The 24,312-nt window shown below is 41.1% G+C and overlaps 2 protein-coding genes across 15 annotated transcripts in view; one reads left to right on the top strand and one right to left on the bottom strand.

Moving 5' to 3' along the window:
- The window catches only part of FGF12 (fibroblast growth factor 12), a 577,959-nt gene that overhangs the window by 185,627 nt on the left and 368,020 nt on the right, over positions 1 to 24,312 (top strand). The window contains exon 1 of one of the 2 annotated variants that reach the window (XM_021070056.2): positions 6,323 to 6,435. The exons of the other annotated variant lie outside the window; for it this stretch is intronic. Coding sequence (XP_020925715.1) covers positions 6,345 to 6,435 — 91 coding nt within the window. The 5' untranslated portion in view covers positions 6,323 to 6,344. Of the gene's footprint in view, positions 1 to 6,322; positions 6,436 to 24,312 lie in introns of those variants that run through there. 2 annotated transcript variants of the gene reach the window in all.
- LOC146397672 (uncharacterized) lies at positions 1,189 to 6,368 on the bottom strand. Of its 13 annotated transcripts, XR_014824528.1 has the most exons (6): positions 6,018 to 6,366; positions 5,502 to 5,588; positions 4,268 to 4,373; positions 4,114 to 4,185; positions 2,702 to 2,761; positions 1,189 to 1,441 (listed from the first exon to the last, which is right to left on the bottom strand). XR_014824528.1 is itself a non-coding variant. In XM_084990720.1 (4 exons), the coding sequence occupies exons 1-3, from the start codon at positions 6,344 to 6,346 to the stop codon at positions 2,738 to 2,740; spliced, it is 459 nt and encodes a 152-aa protein (XP_084846846.1). In that variant the 5' UTR covers positions 6,347 to 6,368; the 3' UTR covers positions 1,303 to 1,441; positions 2,702 to 2,737. The 13 variants fall into 13 exon arrangements, 2 of the variants coding, with proteins under 2 accessions (XP_084846846.1, XP_084846847.1); XR_014824527.1 differs by having other exon boundaries at positions 4,114 to 4,373; XR_014824526.1 differs by lacking the exon at positions 5,502 to 5,588.

The following is a 24,312-nucleotide window of genomic DNA, read 5'->3' as shown; positions in this document are numbered from 1 at the left end:
AAAATACAAAGTCACTATTAGGAGAATAGCACAATAACAATACTCGCAAGCAAGCCCCACCAAAGGATACTAAAATCAGTGGATTAAAGTTTGAGGAGAGACAGGATATTAGCACAGCCCCCAAATTTTGTCCTCAAGATATTTTCAACTATAAATGAAAAAAATGTAACTGTACAGTACAGAAACCTGATAGGTTAACTGACGTTAATATTATTAATTGACAGCATATAGCCCTTGATAATGATGTACTAAACAGGATACAACATGACTTCCTGAAAATAAATAACATTAGACTAATCGTTAGAAAGTATCAGACAGGAGTTCCCATCATGGTGCAGCGGAAACAAATCTGACTAGGAACCATGAGGTTGTGGGTTCGATCCCTGGCCTCGCTCAGTGGGTTAAGGATCTGGCATTGCCATGAGCTGTGGTGTAGGTCATAGTCGCAGTTCAGATCTGGTGTTGCTGTGGCTCTGGCGTAGGCCGGCAGCAATAGCTCTGCTTGGATCCCTAGCCTGGGAACCTCCATATGCCGTGGGTGTGGCCCTAAAAAGACAAAAGACAAAAAAAAAAAAAAAAAAAAGAAAAAGAAAGCATCAGACAAACCCAAATCGAAAGGTATTCTACAAAATATTTGACCAATATTTATTAGAAGTTTCAAGGTTCTAAAAGGTAAGGATTCTGAGGGATTGTTGTAGATTGAAGGAGACTAAGGAGTCACAACTAAATGTTGGATCCTGGAACAGAAGAAGGGTATTAGGGGAAAAACTGGTGAATGTTCAGTAAAGAGTAGTTTATTTTATAACATAGTATCAGTGTCATTTTTCTGGTATTGATAATTGTGTATTCATTATGTGAGCTGTTAAAACTAAGAGAAGGTGGATGAAGAGTAACATGAACTCTTATTTTGCAATATTTCTGTAGATCTCAATTGATTTCAAAAACAGTTTAGAGGAGAATAACAGAAGAAGAACAATTAAAAAAGAACAAGAGGAAGAAGATAACAACAACAACAACAAAACTCATGCATTTGCTTTTTTGAAAACAGTTAACTTATTTGGACCATATATATGTCATTCATAAATACGTTTGCTGCCACTGACTATTTTTGTCACATTTAAAAAGGCTGATTTTGTTGTTGTCTTTGTCTGTTAGGCTGTTATAACAAAATCACCATTGATGGGGTGGTTGGCTTAAACAATGGACATTTATTTCTCATGGTTCTAGAGGCTGGGGAGTCCAAGATAAAGGTAACAGCAGATCCAGTGTCCAGTGAGGGCTCACCTGCTGGCTCATAGATGGCTATCTTCTCTTAGATGGCTGTCTTCTCTCTATGTCTTCATGTGGTGAAGGAGAGAGGGAGCTCTCTGGGGTCTTTTTTATAAGGATATTAATCCCATTCATGAGGGTGGGGCCTCCCAAGGGTCCAACTTCCCAATACCTTGGGGGTTAGAATTTCAACATATGAATTTTAGGGAGATACTTTCAGTCTCTGATAGTTGCCCATAAAAATTAAATATGAAGGTATTTCTTTTTTTTTTTTTTTTGTCTTTTTGATATTTCTTGGGCCGCTCCCGCGGCATATGGAGGTTCCCAGGCTAGGGGTCCAATCGGAGCTGTAGCCACCAGCCTACGCCAGAGCCACAGCAACGCGGGATCCGAGCCGCGTCTGCAACGTACACCACAGCTCACGGCAACGCCGGATCGTCAACCCACTGAGCAAGGGCAGGGATCGAACCCGCAACCTCATGGTTCTTAGTCGGATTCGTTAACCACTGCGCCACGACGGGAACTCCTGAAGGTATTTCTAAGACATGAATTACAGGCTTGGTTTTTACCCTGGCAGTCAATTTATTAGACATATAACATAGAACAAAGATACCGTATTAGCTATGAGACTGGTTTTGATTTCAGTTTATGTGTTGGTTTGGTTTCTTTGTAAAATAAAGTTACTCTCCCTTAGATAGGCATTTTGCCATTAATTTACTCATTAAAAGTTTCTGAGCCTGACAATATTCTGATTATGCTATTACTGATTCAATCTAGGCTTCCAAACAGATAAATAGCACTTGTTTAATTTCATAATTAATACCAAGCATCAACAGATTCCTATGTCTAATGTGAACAGAAATAGTTTAGATAAATTGCCACTGAAAAATCTCAGAACTCCCTCATACAATTACTACTTTCTACAAACCGTGAGTAAAAACCCTTTATGAAGTGAAAAATTTAGATACTAAGAATTTAAATAAGTTCACCTATCATTATATACCAGATTTCCCATTCCCTCTCAGAAAGTGGTAATTGCTTTTATTTTGAAATCATACCGGTGATTCACTTGCTAGATTTGGTTCAAAGTCAATAAGAAAACAGGAAGAATGTTTAACTTAAAAAGTCCTAATTAGAGACAGATAACATAATTTAAAATTTGGTCATTATATAGTAGTATATCTTAAATTTAAAATTTAAAAATATAAATTCCAGTAAAAATTTGATTTTGGCTTATGGAATGATACACAGAAAGCAGAAAGTTTAAAAGTTTTGCTTAAACTAAAATATGCCCCTTTCCTACCATCCATTATACTCCTGGATACTACTATATGCTTACTTTGTTTCATTTTGCTTTTGGATGTTACAGTACACGAAAACAGGCAATATTCTTAAATTCTGCCCAAGACACTTTAGGAAGACATCTACTTACCTGACTGTGGAACTGGATGTCACCTTGGCAGTTGTTTTAACAAGGATGTACATCAAAGTCCTGATAAATGTAAGAATATTTTTTTTAAAACTAAGTCTAAATAATACAATTCCATGGAGTTCCCGTCGTGGCGCAGTGGTTAACGAATCCGACTAGGAACCATGAGGTTGCGGGCTCGGTCCCTGCCCTTGCTCAGTGGGTTAACGATCCAGCGTTGCTGTGAGCTGTGGTGTAGGCTGCAGACACGGCTTGGATCCCGAGTTGCTGTGGCTCTGGCGTAGGCCGGTGGCTATAGCTCCGATTCGACCCCTAGCCTGGGAACCTCCATGTGCCGCAGGAGCAGCCCAAAGAAATAGCAAAAAGACAAAAAAATAAATAAATAAAATAAAATAAATAATACAATTCCATTGATCAATTCCTTTTATACCTACTTTGATCAAATATCCATAATATATAGTAAGAAAATATTTTGCATTGAAATGTTATGTGCTCTCTTTGGTTTCATCTGAACTCATCTGAGAGTTCAATAACAACAAAAAAGCTATCCATAGGATCACCCATTTTTTTTTCAAGTACCATGATGATCCATTTTCTCTGTGATGAATATACTTGACCATAAGTATCACTGTGACAGCCACTTAAGACATTGGGCCATTTGAATATTAATTCTGATGGAGTTGGCTTTCCTGCTTTGTTTTCTAAGAGTTTATAGTGCTGTTGAGGAGATAGAAGATGCATAAGTAAAGCCTTCCTATAATCATATAAAAGAGCCCCTGCATTAAACTATTAAGGAGCACCTTGAACCCAGGCCAGTTGAAAATAATACCTTATTTTATGAAAATTATTAGAATCATCAAGGCTTATTTACATGTTTCACCTGACTGAATCCTTGCAACAGCCTTTCCAGGTAGACTTTCCAGGTAGAAAGGCTTAATATGAATATGAAAATCGATGCTCCAGAGGTCATGTGTGTTTTAAATTACATGTGGATTTGCTTGCTCTGCTCAAGTTCCTTAAGGGAACTGGGGCCTCATTCTTTTCCTTTGCTACATTTCAAGGAATAGCATTTCTCTCAAAGTAACAAAACAGCTTCAGGCACTGGGTTCCAGAGCAGGAGAGCTCTACCGGAAAGCTCTCTGCCTCTGCTGCAGCAGGAAGAACTATTTTTAGATGTTTTCCTTTTGCTAATTATCTCTCCCTCTGTGGGGAATTTCTATGGGCAAAATCCCCAGATGAGCCAAGTTTCTCACTAATTCCCACAGAGGCTGGAAAGACAAAGGCCATGGCCCAGCTTATCCTGGGGCCCCAAACCTCTCCAGTGATAACAATGGGGTGGCCTTAGCAAGTTTTTCAAGGACCATGGAGCCCACAGAGTTTTGGTGATCACACTGAACACAATGACTAAAGGGTACCTGGAAGGAAGGCTTGGACATAACTTCTTGAGTCTTGGAACCACCCCAAATGACCTTGACTGGAGCTCATTTCTGAAAGGAGTTAAGAGAATGTGGAGCTAGCAGTGCTTAGGGTTCAAGAGGTCCTCTCAAAGTTCTGGCTGTCTTCCATCACCTTTGAGAGGGAAAAGGAAGAGACTTCTGAAAGGATGTTTTTCCAGACATCTTCCACCTTAAGGTTCAATCTCCAGGGAACCCCACAGGAACGGTGAATGATTAGCCTAGAGGAGAGAAAGCAGAAAGATGTCATGAAAGCCATTTTTACTCCCTTGCTGGGAGGAGCCAACCAGCCTGATGGTCAGGGGACAGTGGATGGAAAGAAAGTAAAGTACATTTTTGGCTCAACGTCAGGGTAAAACTTCTAACAGGTTTGGTGCAATGAACCCCTGGGGAGCTTGGTGAGTTCTCTGTCACCTGAACTGTTTTAGTAGAAATGTGGACACTGACATGCATGGGAAAGTGGAAGCGGTAGAAAACCCTAAGGTGCAGGCTAGGTAATAATAATGGCTAACACTATTATAGCACTTATTTTGTATCAAGTGTTTGTTCTTTTTAACACTCAGCAAGGTATATATAAGTTAGATGCTGTCGTTAGTTTTTTTTTTTTTTTTTGTTGTTGTTTTTTTTTTTGAGACAAGGAAACTGAGGCCAAAGAGGTTAAGTGATTATTTCAAGGTTATATACATCTAGTAGGAATTTTCACTTCAGCTGCTTGTCCCCAGCATTTGTATTTTAAACCACTTGCTGTATTGCTGTGTCCTCTAAAGTCCCTCTTGCCCAGAAATTCCAGACAAGGTGAAGTCCCATTCCAATGCCAGTGTTCCTTGTATGCTTCACTCATTAGACTTTCAAAAGGGCACTAATGGCTTCCAAGAAGGAAGGAAGGAAGGGAGGGAAGAAAGGAATAGGAGAGAAGAAAAGGAGAGAAAAGAAAAAAGGAAGGAAGAAGGAAGGAAGGAAGAAAAGAAAGAAAACAAAGAGGAAGGAACCAAGAAAGAAAGAAAAGGACAAAGGAGTTGCTGTTGAAAAGAAAAAAAAAAAAAAAAATCAAGAAGCTTTAGACCCATAGGGAAGCTCACTGGTCATCTTTGGGGCCAGTAGGCAGAGGCAGAGCCAAATAATACCACCTCAAAGTGAAAAGTTGTTTTCAGATTTCCCGCCTCTCCTTCTGTGCCTTTGGCCTTCCCTTACTCCACCACCTGCCTTCCCACCGCACCTGGGCTAAGCTTTTCCAGAAGAATGGGAGGCACCAGGACAAATAAGCAGCTGCCAGTTCTCTAGTTTGCACCCTCTTCCCCGCCTTGATTTACGGAGGGGGAAAGTGATGCCCAGAGTGGTCTGAGACTTACCCAAGGTCACAGAGCCCGCAACAGAAAATCCAGGTGTCCAGACTCTCACCCCGGCGCTCCGCCTATGCCTGGGCACACCTTCGCTCCCTGCGCCGGAACCCAAGAGCTTTCTTTATTCCACATCCCTGTCTCCCCACCCCCACCCCCCTAGCTCCCTGGAGTCGCTTCTGACGCTCGGCAGCCTCCAGGGTCCAGCCCTTCCTGCGGGCGCTTCCCTTCCGCCGCATTCCCACGCCGGAGTCGCCCTCGGCCCGCGCGCACCCCGCGGGAGCGTTGCCTTCCGGGCCCCGGGAGCCCCTCTCTGCGCCCCGCAGCCCCGCACCGCGGGGGCACCGAGGCGGGTGGACGCCCTGGGCTTACTGCCGGACGCAGAGAGTAGGAACTGAGGGGGTGCCCCGAGCTTCCTGGCCAGAAGGCCAGGGCCCGCAGGGACCCCGCCTGCGTCTTTCCGGGCGCCCGCACCTGGACAGGGGCACCAACCCCCGGTGACGTCCTCCGCGTTGCTGGTGCGCTCACCCTTGCGCCCGCAGCCCCGCCGCCTCCTTCGGGAAGTCCCAAAGTGTCACGGTCGAGCCCGCTGGGGTGTGGCCGCGTCTCCCGTTCCCTCGGGGGCTGCAGCCCCCAGCCGAGCGGCTGTTCCTACTCCCCTCCTTATCCCGGCCCCGCGCCCGCCGCGCTCCAGCCCCGGGCCCCGGCTCCAGCCGGGCCGAGGTGCGAACGGCTCTCTGCCCGGGACGCGCGCACCATGGATTCGGGACCCGGCTTCCCAAGACAGGCCGCCTTTTGGTTGGACAATTAGCGGAGGTGGGCGGGGAGTTGACGAACCCCACCACGCGCTTCTCCATGAAGATTCTTGAGCTTTCTTTGAAGAAAGGAGTGCATATGCTGCAGTGTCTCTGTGGAAGGAGCCTGAGGTCCAGCAACAGCTTAAGTGGTGAGAAAATGTTCTTTCCTTAGCCCTAAAGCGGCAGGTGCCCACCCCCCTTCGCTCCTCTGGTCCCCTGTCTGCCTGCCCCCCTCCCCTCCTTTAGTCAGCGCCGTGACTGTTGGAAGGAAGGCATTTCCTTACTGGGGCAAGATAATGGCCCCGCCGGCGGTTCTGTCTTTGGATTCTTTTTTTTTTTTTTTCCCCTCTGAATTCCCTGAAGTCATCCGCGTTTTATAGAACGCTTTTGCTGTCGCCCAGCGCCTGAGCTGGTACCCGCGGGTCTCTTTGCAAGGGGTGCTTACAGTGACCTGCTTTCGCACTTCCTCGCGGCTCTCTCCTTGTGACTTGCGAGGGCGGCGTGCGACTTGGAGTTGTTCAGAGTCTCCACGGCAAGTTGCTGCTGCGTTCGACAGGAGAGGGGACTTTTAAACAGGTGGCCGGCGAGGCAGGTATTTTTAATTTTCCTTGCTTTGTTAGAAAAGTAGACATCTGGCCATCCAACAGAAAGTACGTTTTGCCCTGGAGATCAAGCAATTGCTGAATTGATGCTGAAACGGAAGAGTCCCAATTAGTGCTGGGTTTAACCAACCAGGTCCCTCAGGAAAAACTCCGGGAGGGAAAGAAAGAAAATCAGACCCTTTTAATGACCCTTTTAAAAATCCAACCTGCGGTATTGAGAAAAACGATTAAAATTTTAATGAAAAGGAACTTACAACTAAATAAGTGATTCTTTTCTGCTGAAGCCTTGCGGATGGTGAGCTGTTTCACCACATTTTCCATTGTCCATCTCCGTCTTTTTTGCTGTGTAAGTTCCCTGTAAAGTGATTTTGTCTAGTAATCTTGTACGTGCTAATCCAGTTTTTTGTGTCTCTTGGTTTTCTGATTACAAACTGGCATCTGAGGAGAGAGGGGTGGGGTGTGAGGAGAGAGGAAAGGTGTCCCTGTTATGTCCAAACAAGTGTCCCCTTGTAAAATATTTTTTTGTCCCCTTGTAAATAATTTTTTTGGTTCATAAATTCCAAATAACTTTAATGTTCAAAAATTTAACAATATTGTAATAGGATTCATGTTTAAAACTTCATCTGTTATTCTGGGGGATCTGATTCATTTGGTTAAGTACCTATTTTCAGTCTGTGCTGGAGCTCTGAATATTATATTTGGAAAGATTAGAATATATATAGGTTTCATTCATCCTTTCTAAAACTTTGACTTTCTGCTTACTCACCACTCTAAATGAAAAATAAAACTATTTTAAAAGAACTAATGAGATAACTACATGTGAAATATAAGAACATATGCTTTTGAAATGAAATCAGCAATGAGGTCTCATTTTTATTTTTGTTCAGTTCAGAAGATTATATACATGTTATCTTTTTTGCCACCACATTTATAAGTGCTGAAGGATATTAAACCACTATATTCTAAACTAACATGCTTGATGTGAAAGTGCTATGTTTTGAAAATACATATTTCAGGAAGCCAACAGAGATGTATGTTAATATGTCAATTTTCCTTGTCTACATTAACTAAAACGTGAATAGATTATGACTTGGATATATGTTTCTTAGCTGTGAAAAATTTTAAAGTATGTATGGTGTGTGATAAAGACCTCTTGTAAAAATAGATAACATGTTAATTTACACACACAGTCTTTCAAATAGTGTCAGATCCAAATAGAAGTGATAATATGTGTAATGGAGAAGCATAGGTTGTTGCAGAATCATGGAATTTAAAGTCAGAAGACCTATTTATAAAGCAGTCTCAGTAAAATTACCAAGAATCTTTCAAACCCAGTATTTTCATCTAAGAAAAGTGGAAACAGTGATAGCTCTAACCTGTTTCCTATTTCTTATTGGATCCTAGATTTAACATGTGATCCTCTTGGAACTATTGCACTTTCTATATGCATTTTTATTTAGTGGAGTAGTTGGTTATTTTAGAGGGCTATCACTGCTGTCACTAGGAGAATTCTTGTAAAATGGTACAGTCACAAGTAGTGAAGATGAAGTTTCCTTTACCCCTTTCCCCAGATTGAGGTAATATTCAGGGTTGCTAAGAGATTATTTCTGGGAACTAAATTGCTTTTGTTTGAATTGTGGCTTTTCTTAGTTTATAGTCTTGAATAATTTACATGACCTTACTGTTCCTCAATTTATGCATAAATGTAAATTACTTCGGTAATAGTACTTACCTCATAATTTGTGGTAAAGATTAAGTGAATTAATAACAGTTGAAGATTTAGTGAGCTTTTACCATATGCTGGGCATTGTTCTAAGAACTTTCAGTCTACCATATACATATTTTAGATATGATTATTATTGTATTTCAATTTATTTATTTTTTAAATAAATTTTTTTTGGCTGCACCTGTAGCATGTGGAAGTTCCTGGGCCAGGGATCGAACCTGTGCCACAGTAGCAACCCAAGCAGCTGCAGTGACAATGCAGATCTTAACCCACTGAGCCACCAGGGAACTCCTGCATTCCATTTTAAATATCCTTAATTTCTGGATACATTTTTGTGACTTCTTTCATGTAACTTATACTCTTAGTATGATATCTCAGGAATTCTGCACGAAATGTTGCTATGCCTACTCTGCGAATTCAAATTGAGGTAAAGATGTCAGATACATTCCCATGGAGCAGAGTCATATAAATAGAGCTGGAATGCACAATTTTAATTTTTTAAGCTTTTCTAAAGAGAAGTACAGTATTATGAACTGTGTTAACGCGGAGTAAAAAGCTTTATGCAAACTCCTCTGCCACCTTATTTTGCATTTGAGGGAAGTGAGGACCACAGGAGAGAAGTGACATAATTTGTCATAAGAGGTTAATTCTCCTAATGGATTGCTGAACTTTCGGGATTGAAATAGTTTAGTATTTTATTCAGTTTTTTTTTTTTTTTAATGAACGGTGTTAAGAAAATGTAAAATGATTATCACTAACTCTTGAGTTTCTTAGTGTAATTAAAATATTTTATTATTTTTATTTTTCCTCTGGAATATCAAATATTAACACATTTTCTAATTTATCCATTATGTTATTTTTTTTTTTTTTTGCTTTTTAGGGCCGCACCTGTGGCATATGGAGGTTCCCAGGCTAGGGGTCTCATCAGAGCTACAGATGCTGGCCTGCACCACAGCCACAGCAACACCTGTTCTGAGCTGTGTCTGTGACTTACACCACAGCTCATGGCAACACCGGATCCTTAACCCACTGAGCGAGGCCAGGACTCGAACCTGCGTCCTCATGGTTCCTCCTCATGGTTCCTAGTCAGATTTGTTTCCTCTGTGCCACAATGGGAACTCATTATATTAGTTTATAAGTCCTTTGTACTTCAGTAAAATGGAAATGGCATAAGTTACCAAATAGAAGACAGTGTTAGACAAGATTACATGAATTGTTTAAGGCTTATTTCCAGGTATGTTATGATCCTTTTTTTTTTTTCTTCCATTTCTCAAAATACAATTACACAGAAGTGTTCCATCCAAGACAGGTGTTAAGGTCATAGGTTTCTCATCCCTTCAGCGGAAAAGACCATCCTAATGTTGTAGAAGAGGCTTCTGAGAAAGCTGCGGTGGGCATCTCCCTGGCAGCGACAGCGCTTGGGCAGTCGGGCCCTAGGTAGTAGTGAGGTAAGTGTGTGTGGGGGGGTGTGCACGCACACACACACCTGGAGAGGGGAGACACTGTGCTTGTCTTACCATCCTAAGCTGTTCCAGAAAACCAACCGTTAGCCTCTCCTCCTTCCGTGTGTAGTCATAACTCTTCTGTGACATTCAGTCCATTAGGGCTTACTCAGCCTCATAGCAAGGAGGATTTGCAAATGTCTAGAGATTGAGCTATACAGTTGCATCCAGTGGCCTTGATGTGGGATTGACACACTCTAGGCAAAAATAATTTACCCACCCTAATGAAAACACATAACCAAACCCCAGTCATGCCCTTACTTTCAAGTATAGCACTGACATGTACACTGAACTGCTCACTAACAGTCAGGTTACATCAGCAGGTGTGTATCTAAGGGATGCAGGCTTTACCTACTGTACAGGGCAGTCAAGTGATCCAAGAGAGAATGACTGCAAAGTGGGTATTGCTTGAAACTTATTTCCCAGGAGGGAATCCTCTACAAAGACAATATTATGCAGTTGTTTTCAGCACCACTCGACCTTTACTACTTAGTCTTATACTCTCTCTCTTTTTTTTTTTTCTTCCTCAAAGATAGAGGTAACAGATGCCTTCTAAAATTGGGACAGATCACAACAATGTATTTAGAAGTTGAGGATATTTCAGATTCAGATTCAATCTTTAGAAACCCACTGAATCAGAAAACAAATGACAGAATCCACTTTTTGAAGCCAGCTACTCATTGTTTTAATTTTCACTTTTACAGCTCACATTGTTTTAATTTTGAAAATGGATAATTTCAGTGAGTGACTTCCTTCGGTTAGCCAGTCTTGGGAAACTTTATTAAAAAATAATGGATAATTTGTACATGGCAATTATCTTTGTGGTAGAACCTTTCTCTGAGCTGGTTTTGATGTCATAAGCCTAAAATTCTTCATTATTTGATAGTGCTCCAATGGCTAAAATGAAAATGAATCATATCATATCCAACATGGTCATCACTTTTTATGGCTTTCATTTTCCAATGGGTTTTTGCTGTTTTACATGACATTTTCAGTGCTAATATTAGAAAATTCAACAAGCCAGTGCTTATTATCAATTCATCTGTGTTGTTGGACTTTAAAGAAGCACATTGCAGAATTCCCATCGTGGCTCAGCAGAAATGAATCTGACTAGTCCATGAGAATGCAGGTTCGATCCCTGGCCTCTTTCAGTGGGTTAAGGATCTGGCATTGCTGTGAGCTGTGGTGTTGGTCATAGACACAGCTCGGACCTAGTGCTGTGGTTGTGGCATAGTCCAGCAGCTATAGCTCCTATTCGACCCCTAGGCCGGAACCTCCATGTCCTGTGGGTGTGGCCCTAAAAAAAAAACAAGCATTTTGCTAAGCTAAGTGTCTAATATGTGCAAATGCAGTAGATATTACTACTGTCCATCCAATATTTTGGGTTCTCTCCTCTGGGCCATCTTGTAGGATGGCATTACCCCGTTCTTAGATGTGGCCGTATTTCTTGCTATAACAAATGAAGTGTGAACAGAAGTGACACACCTTACTTCCTCATGGAAGCTTTAATAAGTCAAAGCACAATTTACCTCTGGATCTGACCTTCTGATGATGTTCAAGGTAGTGGTTGCTCTACAGCCTGCGTCCATGAGAGTCTGTAGTAACTGAGTCCCATTCTGTGACCCATGATGGACGTTTACATAAATAAGAAGTTAAAACTTCTTGTAAGTCACTTAGATTTTTAAGGTTATTTGTCATTTGGCCTATTCTGATTGATACAGTAAGGCAGTATGGCTTAAATTAATAAAATGTAATGGAAGATTGTTGGGCTCTATTTAAGGTTCTTTCTAGTCAAGTACTTTAATTTCTTTGTGCTATCATCTGTAGTATATAATGAATCGATGTATTGGTTTCCTTTCATAATCTTTGAGTAATTAGTTTAGCATACCAAAGTTTGAGTTTTTTCATCATCTGTTGAGTTAATAGATACGTTGCTTTTTCAATGATATTTATCTCTCCCCCAAGGATGTAATGAAGCTCCACCATATTTGAGATTGTTCTTTCAACATGGTACTTTAATTGCAAAACCCTTAAGGACTCAGGTACTCCTTTCTACTTACACTTCAATATGGAACTACCTTTTGATGCCTCCAAGTTCCTGGAAAAGAAGAACTAGTTATATTACCGAAAAACAGTGCAAATGCGACAGCTCTTGTCTCTACTGCAGTTTTGCCAGACAAAGGAAAATGCAAATAAAATTGTTTTTCTCCCAGCTTATAAACTAAGAGCTGTGTGCATGGGAAGAAAACCAGGGCAGTACGTTATAGTGAAGGGATTGGGCTGAACACTCCATCTGGGTCATGGACCAGCAGTCTACCTGCCTGGCTCGGGGTTAAGCACGGCAAAGCAGAGGAGGGAAGCCGGACTTTTCCAGAAGCATAGGCTATGTCTGTCATGCCAATTAGCCTTCCACAGCTGGTACGCCACCCTTCTTCCTCTATTTATCCATCTTAGAATAGGAAGTTAGAGGAACATGCCTCTGGTTTCGGGGCTTGCCATTTTTCAATTAAGTGAACACCCTGAGGACTGATAGCTGCGAGGTTCTGTGTTAGGCACAGGAGACCCGACAGGGAGAGATAACGTGTACAAGCAAAAGGTACCATACGAGGCAGAACGTGACACATGCCAAAAGGGGAGTACCTGCGAGCCTTGGTTTCAGTTTAACAACCTCTTACTCGAGTTAATGTTCTATGATAAGAATCATCCCAATGAAGGGATAATTAATTCTGCCTGGAACTCAGTTAATCTCCCTGAGCTTGAAAAGCATTTAGGAGTTGAAAGTAGTGTTGTGTGGGGCAGCTGGGGGCTCTAAGGGAAAGGAATAGTATATTTTACTGGAAGAATGTGTTTGAATAAACATAAGATGCAGATATAAAAAAAGCATTTCTTTTTTTTTTTTTTTTCTTTTAACAAAGAATTACCCTCCAACTAAATTCAAGCCTACCCGGCATTGCTCGTGTTCATCATTGCTCATGCCTGGTTATCTATGTTGTACTTCTCTGCTCCTCCTTCAACCTAAGCCCATTTGTTCCAGATAAGGCACATCAGCTTCCAAGAAAGGTGCAAGTTTTCTTCTCTGGTTTGAGAGTTAGAAAGAGACGTCTAGGGAGTACTTAGAGATCTGTTCCCTCAATTTCTGTGAAGCTTTTCTTTGTGCAATTTAGTGTATGAAATTTCTGTCTTTATGCCGTGTTATTTTCATTTCACACTGTTATGAATACCGTGTCCGAATATTATTTCCAGTGCCATTAAATGTTGCGGGGTATTTGCATTTCCTAGGGTGAATATCAAGAAGACACTGTGAATCTGCCAAGATAGTCTCTCTTGCTGAAATGATCTTGCTTGTTTATACATAAGCTTCTAGTACCATCCTACCCCCTCCACTCATTACTGTTTATAGAAACGATAGCATTGCAGTTGGTGTCACTGATTGCCCACGTTGCTGCTTCAATGAAGCCAGCTGGGATTCGATTGCCTGGTCTTTAAATAAAACTTAGTGGCACAAAATGAATCCCTTTTTTTGAGGGGAGAGGGGTTGTTGCTGGCTAGATCATTCTCTAAGGCACTAATTATTTGCTTAACTTGGAGGAGCTTGAGAGTCAGTGAATTGCTGTTGCCTCAGTGTCTGACCTTGGCCCCGAGGAGCTTGTAGGTAGATGGCAGAGATAAAGTCTTTATGAAGCCATTAGCAAAATGGTAATGATGAGCCATTTACCCCCCAGCCCATTTCAGCACCTGTGGACTGGAGATAGTGGATGTGCCTGTGGGTCCAGCTACCCAGAGGCTGGAACCTGAATTGAAACCAGGAATTCCAGGCAGTGATGTTCTGGAATAGCTTGGTGACAGTCCTGTATTCACAGGCAGCTTGGGAGTGACCTGGTGAGAAACAGAGTGAAAGGTTCGTGTTGCATTTCATCAAATTGCCGTGTCTGGAAAATGACGATTAATAGTTGGTACTTTTAGCCTGTGGCTTCCAGACTTCACTGTGAGTTAGAGCATTCCTCCTCTAGTTATGTAATACAGATTAGGGAATCAAGCCTTATTCAGGTGAGGATTTATGGGTCTATGTAAGTTTACTTTCTCCTGAGAAAATTTACATGTGTGAGTGCATCTATATCTAAAATATCTATGCACTTATGTGTGTGTGTGTCTAAGTATCTGGTTAAATGCATTCAGAATTGTTAATGGCAGTTACCTTTAGAGAGTTCAATGGCAGAAACTTGCTTTTTGCTTTACATATTTCTGTATTATTTGAATTTTAATGAAAATGTGTTCCTTTTATAATTAAAAAATCTTGTGATATATATCTTAGATTATGCAGTTTTCTGCTCATGGCAGGAAACTTTGGAAATGTAAAATCTCTGTAGAATAAGAAAATTACTTATAAAATTGTCACCTCAATATAATCCCTTGCATTCTTGGTGTGTGAATTTTTTTTTTTTTTTTTTTTTTGGTCTTCTTAGTGCTGCACCCCAGCATATGGAAGTTCTCAGACTAGGGGTTGAATTAGAGCTATAGCTGCCAGCCTATGCCACAGCCACAGCAATGTCAGATCTGAGCTGCCTCTGTGACCTATGCCACAGCTCCTGGCAAATGCTAGATCTTTAGCCCACTGAGCAAGGCCAGGAATCAAACCTGTGTTCTCATGAATACTAGTCGGTTCATTACTGCTGAGCCACAATGGGAACTCCCTTGGTGTGTGAATTTTTAAAACAGAAGTTATCACACGAAAGTTATCTGCTTTGTTTGTTGCTTTTTCTAAGAGCTTAGACAGTCATTCTAAATATGGAAAGAGGTACTCATTGAAATATTTGGAAAATACTTTTTTTCTAAGGGGAATTAGGAGAAGCTGTTAATAGTGGCTAGTTGGAGAGATACTTTTGGGTTGGTGGAAAAGGAGCCTTCTTTTTAGCTTTATACATTTCGGAAATATTTCTAATGATTTGTACATATTGACTTTATATACATAAATGAGGATATAGCTGGGTGGGAAGTTGTGAGCCATTTATATTTTCTTTTTTTGTACCCATATATATTAAAAAAGGACTTATATATATGTCATTTTACCAAAAAACTCCTTTAAACATAATTTTAAATTTCTTGGTACAATGACATCACATGTTTATGCCATGATTATCTACTGTTGGATCATATCCATTTTTCTTTAAATTTTGTTTTTAAAAATTTTCAGTGACTATCTTTGGATAGAGATGTTTGCATGTGGCGGGCTTAGGGGATGTAATCGTGCCGACTTTTCCTTCTCCTTCTTCCATTACCTGCCTTAATCTTGAGTTCAAAACGTTGAGAAAAAACAGTTATCAAACAGATATCTATGAAATGTATCTGCTTTCTTACTAGATTGCTGGGATACTGGATTAGAGAACGGTCAAAATTGAATTTAACCAACCTTTCTCCCAAACTAAATCTTGATGTATGCAAATCACTAGAGGGAATTTGGTCCCTAGAGCAGGTCCACCTGCTGAAAAATCCAGCCTTAACCCTGTTGAGCCCCCATAGTAGAGCAGAGAAATTTGCTGTCTACAGACCGGCCTGGGTCCTATTTGTGCCCACCCAACAGCTCAGGATATGTCCAGCCTGAGAGCAGGCAGAGCCACAGAGACAGAGAGAACCCACAACACACTAAGTTTTTACCAGCCCCATTTTTTTTTTTTCTCCCTATCTTACCAATCAGATAAGTTTTCCCTCTTCCTTGGAGAGGAATAAGAAGGGTGGAAGGAAGGGCACAGACTCTCTTACCATTTGCTGGTAAAGGCAAAAGAGCCTCTTTTGTGGACCAAAAGTAAATGTGGAGGTGGGAGCAAAAATTTCCTCTTACAGCAGGTAACTTTCAAAGGCGTAATGATTTTTCTATATATCCTTCCAATAACTTACATTTTTAACAATCATGTAATATTTTCCTGGCTCAGTGTAACTGTGGGCTAGGTCCTTGGTCTCCTTCGGTCTCATATGCAGAATGGGGCTTAATGATAGTTCTGAGTTTATATAAGGTGTTCTGAAGATTAATTGCATTGATGTCTGTAAGGTTCTTAGCCTGTGAAATCCTGTGCACTTAGAATTTTGCCTTTCCTGCTCTTTTTCTCGCCTTTTATCCCTCCTGGTGTTTTAAAATATCAAATGCATACCGTTAGTGTGTGATTTAGCCCATCTTAGTCTTTCTCCTAATTTAAGTTTAAAAAAAAGTGTACCATACTAAATCTTAGGATATATCTAAAATTTTGACCTGTGTGTTTAACTTTTCTTTGTTGTTTAAGAGGGGCCTTTATTCTGATAAAAAGCAATAGGCATCTGTACCTACCCGATTTCATTTGTGAAGATTCCTCTTTGCTTTCTTAAAACTAGTAATTACCATAATATGCACAGCAGTAAGAAAAATTCTGGATTTTATATCATTGATAGAAATAAATTTAAAATGGTATTGGGGAGTAATTTGGCTCTAACAGGTGATTGTGGTGTTTTTTTTTTTTTTTTTGGTCTTCTGTCTTTTTAGGTCCACACCTGCAGCATATGGAAGTTCCCAGGCTAGGGATTGAATCAGAGCTACAGCTGCTGGCCTATACCACAGCCACAGCAACTTGCGATCTGAGCTGCGTCTAGGACCTACACCACAGCTCAAGGCAATGCCAGATCCTTAACCCACTGAGTGAGGCCAGGGATCGAACTCTTATCCTCATGGATACTAGTCAGGTTTGTGAACTGCTGAGCCATGACAGGAACTCCTCTTTTAAGTGACTTTTGATAACTGAATTTTTGTAATTAAACATAAAATACTAACTTTGTTCTTACTAGTTCATGGTTCTCAAGTTTTAACTCTGGAGTGTTGGTAGATTATTTAGAAGAGCAAGATGGGAAGCAACCAAAAGGCCTGTTAGATTTTAATACTGTAGAATCAGTGTACTTGAAAAAAATTCCTGACCTCCTCGGGTCAAAAAGTAAGTTCACTTTATTTTCAAGGCCTGGCAATGAGGTGCATTCAGTAGATTGCTGATTTTCCATATCTTTGTTGTGTTTCTCTCACTAGGTAATTTCTATGAAATATGGGCAAATAGTTCCACATTCTACAAACATGTTCTGCTGTTGACCTCTCAGCCAGTGTTCTTTACCCGGAATCACTGAGATGCAGGCGCTTTGTTTCTCTTCTGTTTTAATCTTAAAGAAAACCAGACTGAGGGTCTTCAGAGTAATTTACTGAATACTTGAGGAAAGCAGAGATGTCTAGCAGTGCAGAGAATGGAAGTCTAAAGACATTGGCTATCACGGTTCCTCAAGTCCATAGGCCGTGTCCTTCTCTAAGAGAGCCTCCTGATCATCTCTCTTTAGTCCCTAGCCTGTCTCTGTATAGTAGGTATTCTTCGTTTCCCCCAGCAGTTAGGAACCACTTCTCCAAGTTCCAGAGAGACTGTGAGGCTGTTCTCATTCCCATTGCAAGGCTCAGTGACTTGACTTTTTCTTTTCTTTTCTTCTTTTTTGTCTTTTTTTAGGCCTGCACCTGTAGCACATGGAGGTTTCCAGGCTAGGGGTCGAATCAGAGCTGTAGCCCATGGCCTACACCACAGCCACAGCAATGCAGCATCTGAGCCACATCTGCGACCTACACCACAGCTCACAGCAACGCCAGATCCTTAACCCACTGAACGAGGCCAGGGATTGAACCTGCATCCTCATAGATGCTAGTCAGATTCCTTTACACTGAGCTACAGCGGAAACTCCTCAGTGATTTTCTTATTGTGGAATGGCTGAGGGTGGAGCATCCATGTCCTTTAGAAGAAGCTCTCACTCACAGCATAGGACATGGTCTGGCCACTCCTGGTTCAGAAGAAGTCATCATCTTATTAGCACAGTTCTGAATGTTTGGGTTATCCACTTAAAATGAGACCAGACGAGGAATACCAGATGTCAGCCCAGGTAGTGTTACACCTTTCCACCACTGTTCTTTCAGAGTAGATTGCTAAGAGGATTAGTCCTGTGTGCCCTTCTTGGCCTGATCCAGTTTCACAAACTCTTGGATAAACAAGACAGGTCTTCTAAGAGTGAACAGTGAATTTCAAAAAGGGCAGCCTAAATGTAGGGGAAAATTCTTGAACTTGGTTCTGTTCAAAATATATCCAAGTAAAATTACTGAAAAAAATAAATAATGTCAGATAGAAGCAGTTGCATCAATGGTGAGAGTGCTTTTTACAGCAACAGAAGACTAGGAAATTGACAGATATTTGTGTGACAGTAGTTCCCTTTGTGGCAGAGCAGAAACAAATCCAACTGGGAACCATGAGATTGTGGGTTTGATCTGTGGCCTCACTCAGTGGGTTAAAGATCCGGTGTTGTGAGCGCTGTGGTGTAGGTTGCAAACACGGCTCGGATCTGGTGCTGCTGGGACTCTGGTGTAGGCCGGCAGCAACAGCTCCTATTAGACTCCTAGCCTGGGAACCTCCTGTGCCTCGAGTGTGGCCCTAAAACAACAACAACAACAAAGCCTTGACAGAATGGTCCCTCTGAAAACAGAGAGATGTAATGAAAAGGGGAAATTCTAATTTTTATCCTAGGAAACGAAAATTACTACCTGCCCCTTCAAAAAGGCTATTATCTATCCAGTTCTAAGAATTTTAAGGTTCAGCCTCACTGGCTGTCTTATTGCTTGGAGAGTTCATTATTTTGGGGTTTTCAGGGCAAAGATATTAAAGAGCATCACTTCATTTATATGTTTATTCATCTGGCATTTGCTGAGACTCATACCGCTTGCCCAGCAATGGAGCCTGCATGAACCTAAAATCACTCATACTAAGTGAGCACAGCTTATCCTAATTAAGGCATCAGTGTCTCTTGGACGTCTCATCATGACTCAGTGGTTAACGAATTCGACTAGGAACCATGAGGTTGTGGGTTCAATCCCTGGCTTTGCTCAGTGGGTTAAGGATCCGGCGTTGCTGTGAGCTGTGGTGTAGTTTGCAGATGAGGCTCAGATCCTGTGTTGCTGTGTCTCCGGTGTAGGTCGGTGTCTACAGCTCCTATTAGACCCCTAGCCTGGGAACCTCCATATGCCATGGGAGCGGCCCTAGAAAAAGGCAAAAAGACAAAAAGACAAAAAAAAAAAAAAAAAAAAAAGGCATTGGTGTCTCTTAGTATCACTGTCATTCTCAGTTAGCATTATCCTTATTCTAGAAGGGAACTGCTATGTTTTTAGTAAACTCTCCCCCAACCAGTATTTTTGAGTTAAGATTATCTTCTCTGATAATTACTGTTTGCTGATGTGATTGTTTAATTTGTTTGCATCAAGATAGAAATACTCTAGCTGTAGTTTATGTTAGGCAAAAGAGCCCTGGATGGATCGCCATTAGGATTTTATTTTCCAAGATGGAATACCTTGTATTCTATTCTTTCAACTGAAATTGGAATTGTGGGGGCACAAGAAGAAATAGGAGATAAAACATTTGTAGTTTGTTTTCAAGGTTAAAATACAGAAATGGCCAGAGATTAATATAACAAACACTAATATACCTGAGACTCAAAATGAGCAAACTGTTAACATTATGCCGTATGAATTTCAGATTTTCTTAAAATAGAGAAGTCAAGCATGATTGATAAAATTAAGATCACTTAGAACTGTCTCCAGTTCCATTTCAGAATCCCTTTCTCCTCAGGGCTAACACCTGTAATGACTTTGGTATGTACCCCTCTGACACCAAAGTGTGGTGTGTGTTTATATTATTAATATATCATACTTCATATTGTTTTGAGTGTTTCTAAAATTTTTAGAAATGGTCTTGAACTGTACTTATCTCTCTGCATCTTATTTTTCACTCAATTATATGTTTTTGAAATTCATCCCCATTAATACAGATATACCAGGTTCAGAAACATGGAGCCAGGTGTGAGGGAATCTATATTTATGGCTGAAAGCCTGGACCGTGGAGCCAAGTTGCCTGGGTTTGATGTGACTCTGAGACTTAGCAGTTATGTGACCTTGGACAAGTTTCTTAACCCCTGTGGGCCTCAATTTTCTCACTTGTAAAATGGTAATAACCTACCTTATAGGGATGTGGTGCAGAGCAAAATGAGTTAATATACGTGAATCTCCTGGAATACTTTCTGACACTTACTAAATGCAACATAAGTATTCATTATGTGTACATTCATTTGCGAATTATATTGACTCAAAGTGGAGGAACAGCTCTGCTTGGCTATTATTCCCTGATTTTTTTTTTTTTTTTTTTTTTTTTTTTACATCCAGCACCATGCTAACTAGAAAAAAACTTTTGTGTCCAGGCTTGGATTCCTGTCAGAGGCAATTGCGCATTAACAATGGGAGACCACCTAAGCTGGAGGGGTTAGTGAGTCACTAAGACACATTGTCTTTTGCCTGAGGCTGTTGCACAGTGTTCAAGAAATTTGCAGTATCTACCTTACTCTTTGGGGGTTTGGTTTTATTGTATCAGTGGGGCTGTAAGAACACCCGAGAATGGTCTGATGCCCACCTCTATTTCCCTTTGATTGTATGCTACTTCATCCCCTCTCCTCTCTTGGGAATTGTGGCTAGGAGCACTTTGTCATCTTATTTTGAATTGAGAGGGAGTGGTTCTTGGTTGAGCTGGAACTACAGTAAGTGCTTGAGACTGAAGCACATCCCTCCAGAGGATTAAGAGGAAAAATAGTGGGATGGATGGGGCGTTTGGGGCTAGTAGATGCAAACTATCACATTTAGAATGGACAAGCAATGAGGTCCCGCTGTATAGCACAGGGAACTATATCCAGTCTCTTGGGAAAAACCAAGGTGGAAGATAATATAAGAAAGGGAATGTATATATATATATATGGATGGCTCACTTTGTTGTACAGCAGAAATTGGCACAACATTGTAAACCAACTATACTTTAATACAGAAGAAAAATAAATGAAAGAACAGGTGGAGCTGAGACTGTCCACCTGACAACACGGACTGACTGATATCAGATCTGTGTTGGCACTACTTTCCAAGCCACTTGGGCATTCTTTGCAGGTTCCAGAAAGCTGAAAATAGCCAGCTTTCGCAAAAGATAGAAGTACATTTCTAAGGTAAGAATTAAGACTGAGCGAGGGCTTTGTTCTGCTATATCTCTTCACCTCCGGAAGCTTTTTGGCAGGACCAGGTTCTAGTCATTCCAATGAAATGTGTTGTCATCACTACAACACAGACACTGGGAAGCAAATATAATGCCTGAGTTGGCGTCTTCTCACAAGGAGGGACCAGTTATCATATTATGACAAGTGATTCAAATGTAAAATTGTAATATTTAGGTCCTAGCAATAATTTTAGGAAGTGAATACACACTTTCACAGACAAAGAAACAGTCCTGGCAAACTTGAGACAGTTATTCAAAGCCCTATATCTGGGTAAAGTGGCTGGATCTTTGAATCCAAGCCTTTTTCACTCTTGGTATGTGAACTTTGGAAACTAATTTGGAATCTATTGCTTTTATTGACTCATTTCATGAACAAGTTTCTTAACTTCTGTGAAAGTTAAAAAAGTCCTCATCTATAAGGTGCATAAGATCATCCTTACCTCTGTCAAAGCATTGTTTGAAATCTAACCCAGCTAATGTGCATGCTAAGTGGTAAAATCCAAGAAGCAAAATACAGGGAGTTCCTGTTGTGGCGCAGCAGAAATGAATCTGACTAGTATCCATGAGGATTCAGGTTCCATCCTTGGCCTCACTCAGTGGGTCGGGGATCCTGTGTTGCTGTGAGCTGTGGTGTAGGTTGCAGATGTGGCACACATCTGGCATTGCTTGGCTGTAGTGTAGGCCAGCAGCTGTAGCTCTGATTCGACCCCTAGTCTGAGAACTTCTATATGCTGCAGGTGTGCCTCCCCCACAAAAAAAAAAAAGAAGAAAAGTATAGATGTAACATTTATTATTATTAGTTTATTGTATTTGATGAATTTATGATACAAGGCTACATTGGAGATAAAATAAAAAGCTCCATTTTATATTGTCATGGAGAGGGAGTTTCATGGCAGAAGGCTGTTTTATCAACATGAAATTGATAACTTCTGTGGAATAAGAATTGTATTTTCCAGTAGCTATCACGTCTCGTTGCCCATGAATTTTTCTGGTCTATTTTAGTTCCATGCTGCTTATGAAGAATGCTGTTGCCATCAACAGTATTGAACTTGTCTGATCTGTGTTCTAAAGTGGAACAATATGATAGAGGTTAGGACATTATGTTGATTTAACCTTACTTTAAACTTTCTTACTGATGACCAATAACTAGGGCCTTACAAAGCATGTGGCAATATATTCCAGTGTCCAGACTAACTTTAATTGTTGCGGGCTTATGTCATTTAGTTCTCAGTCAATGGTGAGCAGATATAGACCATATTAGAGTTTCCTGGGATCTACAGGCACGTTTGTCTGTGGAGCAGAGAAAGAACAAATGAGCTACTTTTAAACATAGTAATCACATTAATTAATGGCAACTTCTAATAAAAATCATGTAGCACAGAGAGGAAGAAATAGTAAAAGCTCATGTGAACACTCAGACATATTCTAGACATAATTGGGTGCCTAGTATGCTTGGTGTTGGAAATATAGCGATAAATCAATTCCTACTCCAGGGGATTTGTAGTATGGCAAGGGAGCGAAGATACAAGTAAAAAGTACATCCTCAGGGGTAGGTGCTAGACTAAATGTAGGAACAGTTTATCTTGGAAACAGAGTGAGATGAGAGCAGTTCCTTCTGCTTGGTGTGTGTATGTGTGTGTGTGCGTGTGTGTGTAGTCAGGCTTTTATGCGAAGACTTCAGGGAAATATGCTACCAGAAATGCATTTTAAAGAATAAATAGGCATCTACCTTGCATAGAAAATGATCAGGAAGGGCATTTTGTTTTACTGATTTTTTTTTTTTGTCTTTTTGCTATTTCTTTGGGCCGCTCCCATGGCATATGGAGGTTCCCAGGCTAGGGGTCGAATCGGAGCTGTAGCCACTGGCCTACGCCAGAGCCACAGCAACGCGGGATCCGAGCTGCATCTGCAACCTACACCACAGCTCACAACAACGCCGGATCGTTAACCCACTGAGCAAGGGCAGGGACCGAACCCGCAACCTCATGGTTCCTAGTCGGATTCGTTAACCACTGCACCATGACGGGAACTCCTGATTTTATTTTATTTTTTTTTTCCTCCACTCCTGTGGCATGTGAAGGTTCCCAGACCAGGGATCAAACCCACATCACAGCAGGGACCTGAACCACTGCAGTGACAATGCTGTATCCTTAACCCGTTACGCCACAAAAGAACTCTGAGGAAGGGCATTTTGGGTAAAGGGGAAAGCATGCACTAAGGCAGAAGGCCAAGAAAGAGCATGTGTTTCAGGCTAAATTTGCTCCTTCTTTCTTTCATTCCTTCACTCACTTATCAACGGCCTACTCTGCACCAGGTACTATTCTAATTGCTAGATATTCAGTGGTGAGCAAAGCAATGTCTATTTTAAGAGCTGACTTTCTGGTGCAGAAGTAAGACAATAAATAAATAAACAACTAACACGCATATAATATAGGGTCAGGTGGTGGTAAGTGCTATAAAGAGAAATAAACACATTAAGGAGCTAGAGAAGATCTCTTTAGATATAGCAGTCTTCTCTGAGGGGATGGCTTTTAGGTAGAGACCAACAGAAGTGAGGGGTCAAGCCTGCAATTACTCAGGGAAAACTTGCTCTAGCTAGAAGGAGCAGCAGGTGCCACGATCCTGAAGCAGGACTAGGCGTGATGTATTCGAAGATGGGCAGCATGGCAAGAGCAAAAGGAAGAAAACTGGTTGGAAAGCGTATTGTCTATAGTATTGTAGATTGTGGCAAATATTTTGGAGCTTATTTTGAGGGATACGGAAGAATCATGAAAGAGTTTTGAACTGGAGTGTGAAAAGCCATTTGTATTTTAAATGGATCATTCTGGCTGCAGTATGCTAATAGACTGTATCAGGGAGACTGTGTAGGAGGCTATTACAGTATTTCTGGTGAGAGGCTTGGAAGAGAGTCAAAATGTGCTAGGTGGTGGTGAGACATAGTCTGATGGGGGATATATTTTGCGGCAGAGCTGATCGCATTTGCTAATTGAGAGAAAGAGAAAGAGCAAAGGTGACTTAAGTGATGATGCCTGAGCAACGAGGTGAAGAGGCCTGACTTTCATTGAGTTGGGAAATGAAGGGTAGA

Source organism: Sus scrofa, chromosome 13 (genome assembly GCF_054392235.1).
Source record: "Sus scrofa isolate SSC_HxYL_T2T_F1_AM1 chromosome 13, Sscrofa_HxYL_maternal_Yorkshire_Landrace_v2.0, whole genome shotgun sequence".
NCBI classification, from domain to species: Eukaryota; Metazoa; Chordata; class Mammalia; order Artiodactyla; family Suidae; genus Sus; species Sus scrofa.
The sequence above is the reverse complement of the archived record's forward strand: the minus strand, read 5'-3'. Positions and strand labels throughout refer to the sequence as shown.

Coding starts and splice junctions, on each gene's coding strand:
- LOC146397672 (XM_084990720.1), bottom strand. CDS start 6,346: ATGGAGAAGCGCGTGGTGGGGTTCGTCAACTCCCCGCCCACCTCCGCT. Junction 4,374..6,017: donor GCGGGGCTGCGGGCGCAAGG/GTGAGCGCACCA, acceptor TCTCTCCTCTAG/GCTAATCATTCACCGTTCCT. Junction 2,762..4,267: donor CTTCCTTTTCCCTCTCAAAG/GTGATGGAAGAC, acceptor TACATTTATCAG/GACTTTGATGTACATCCTTG.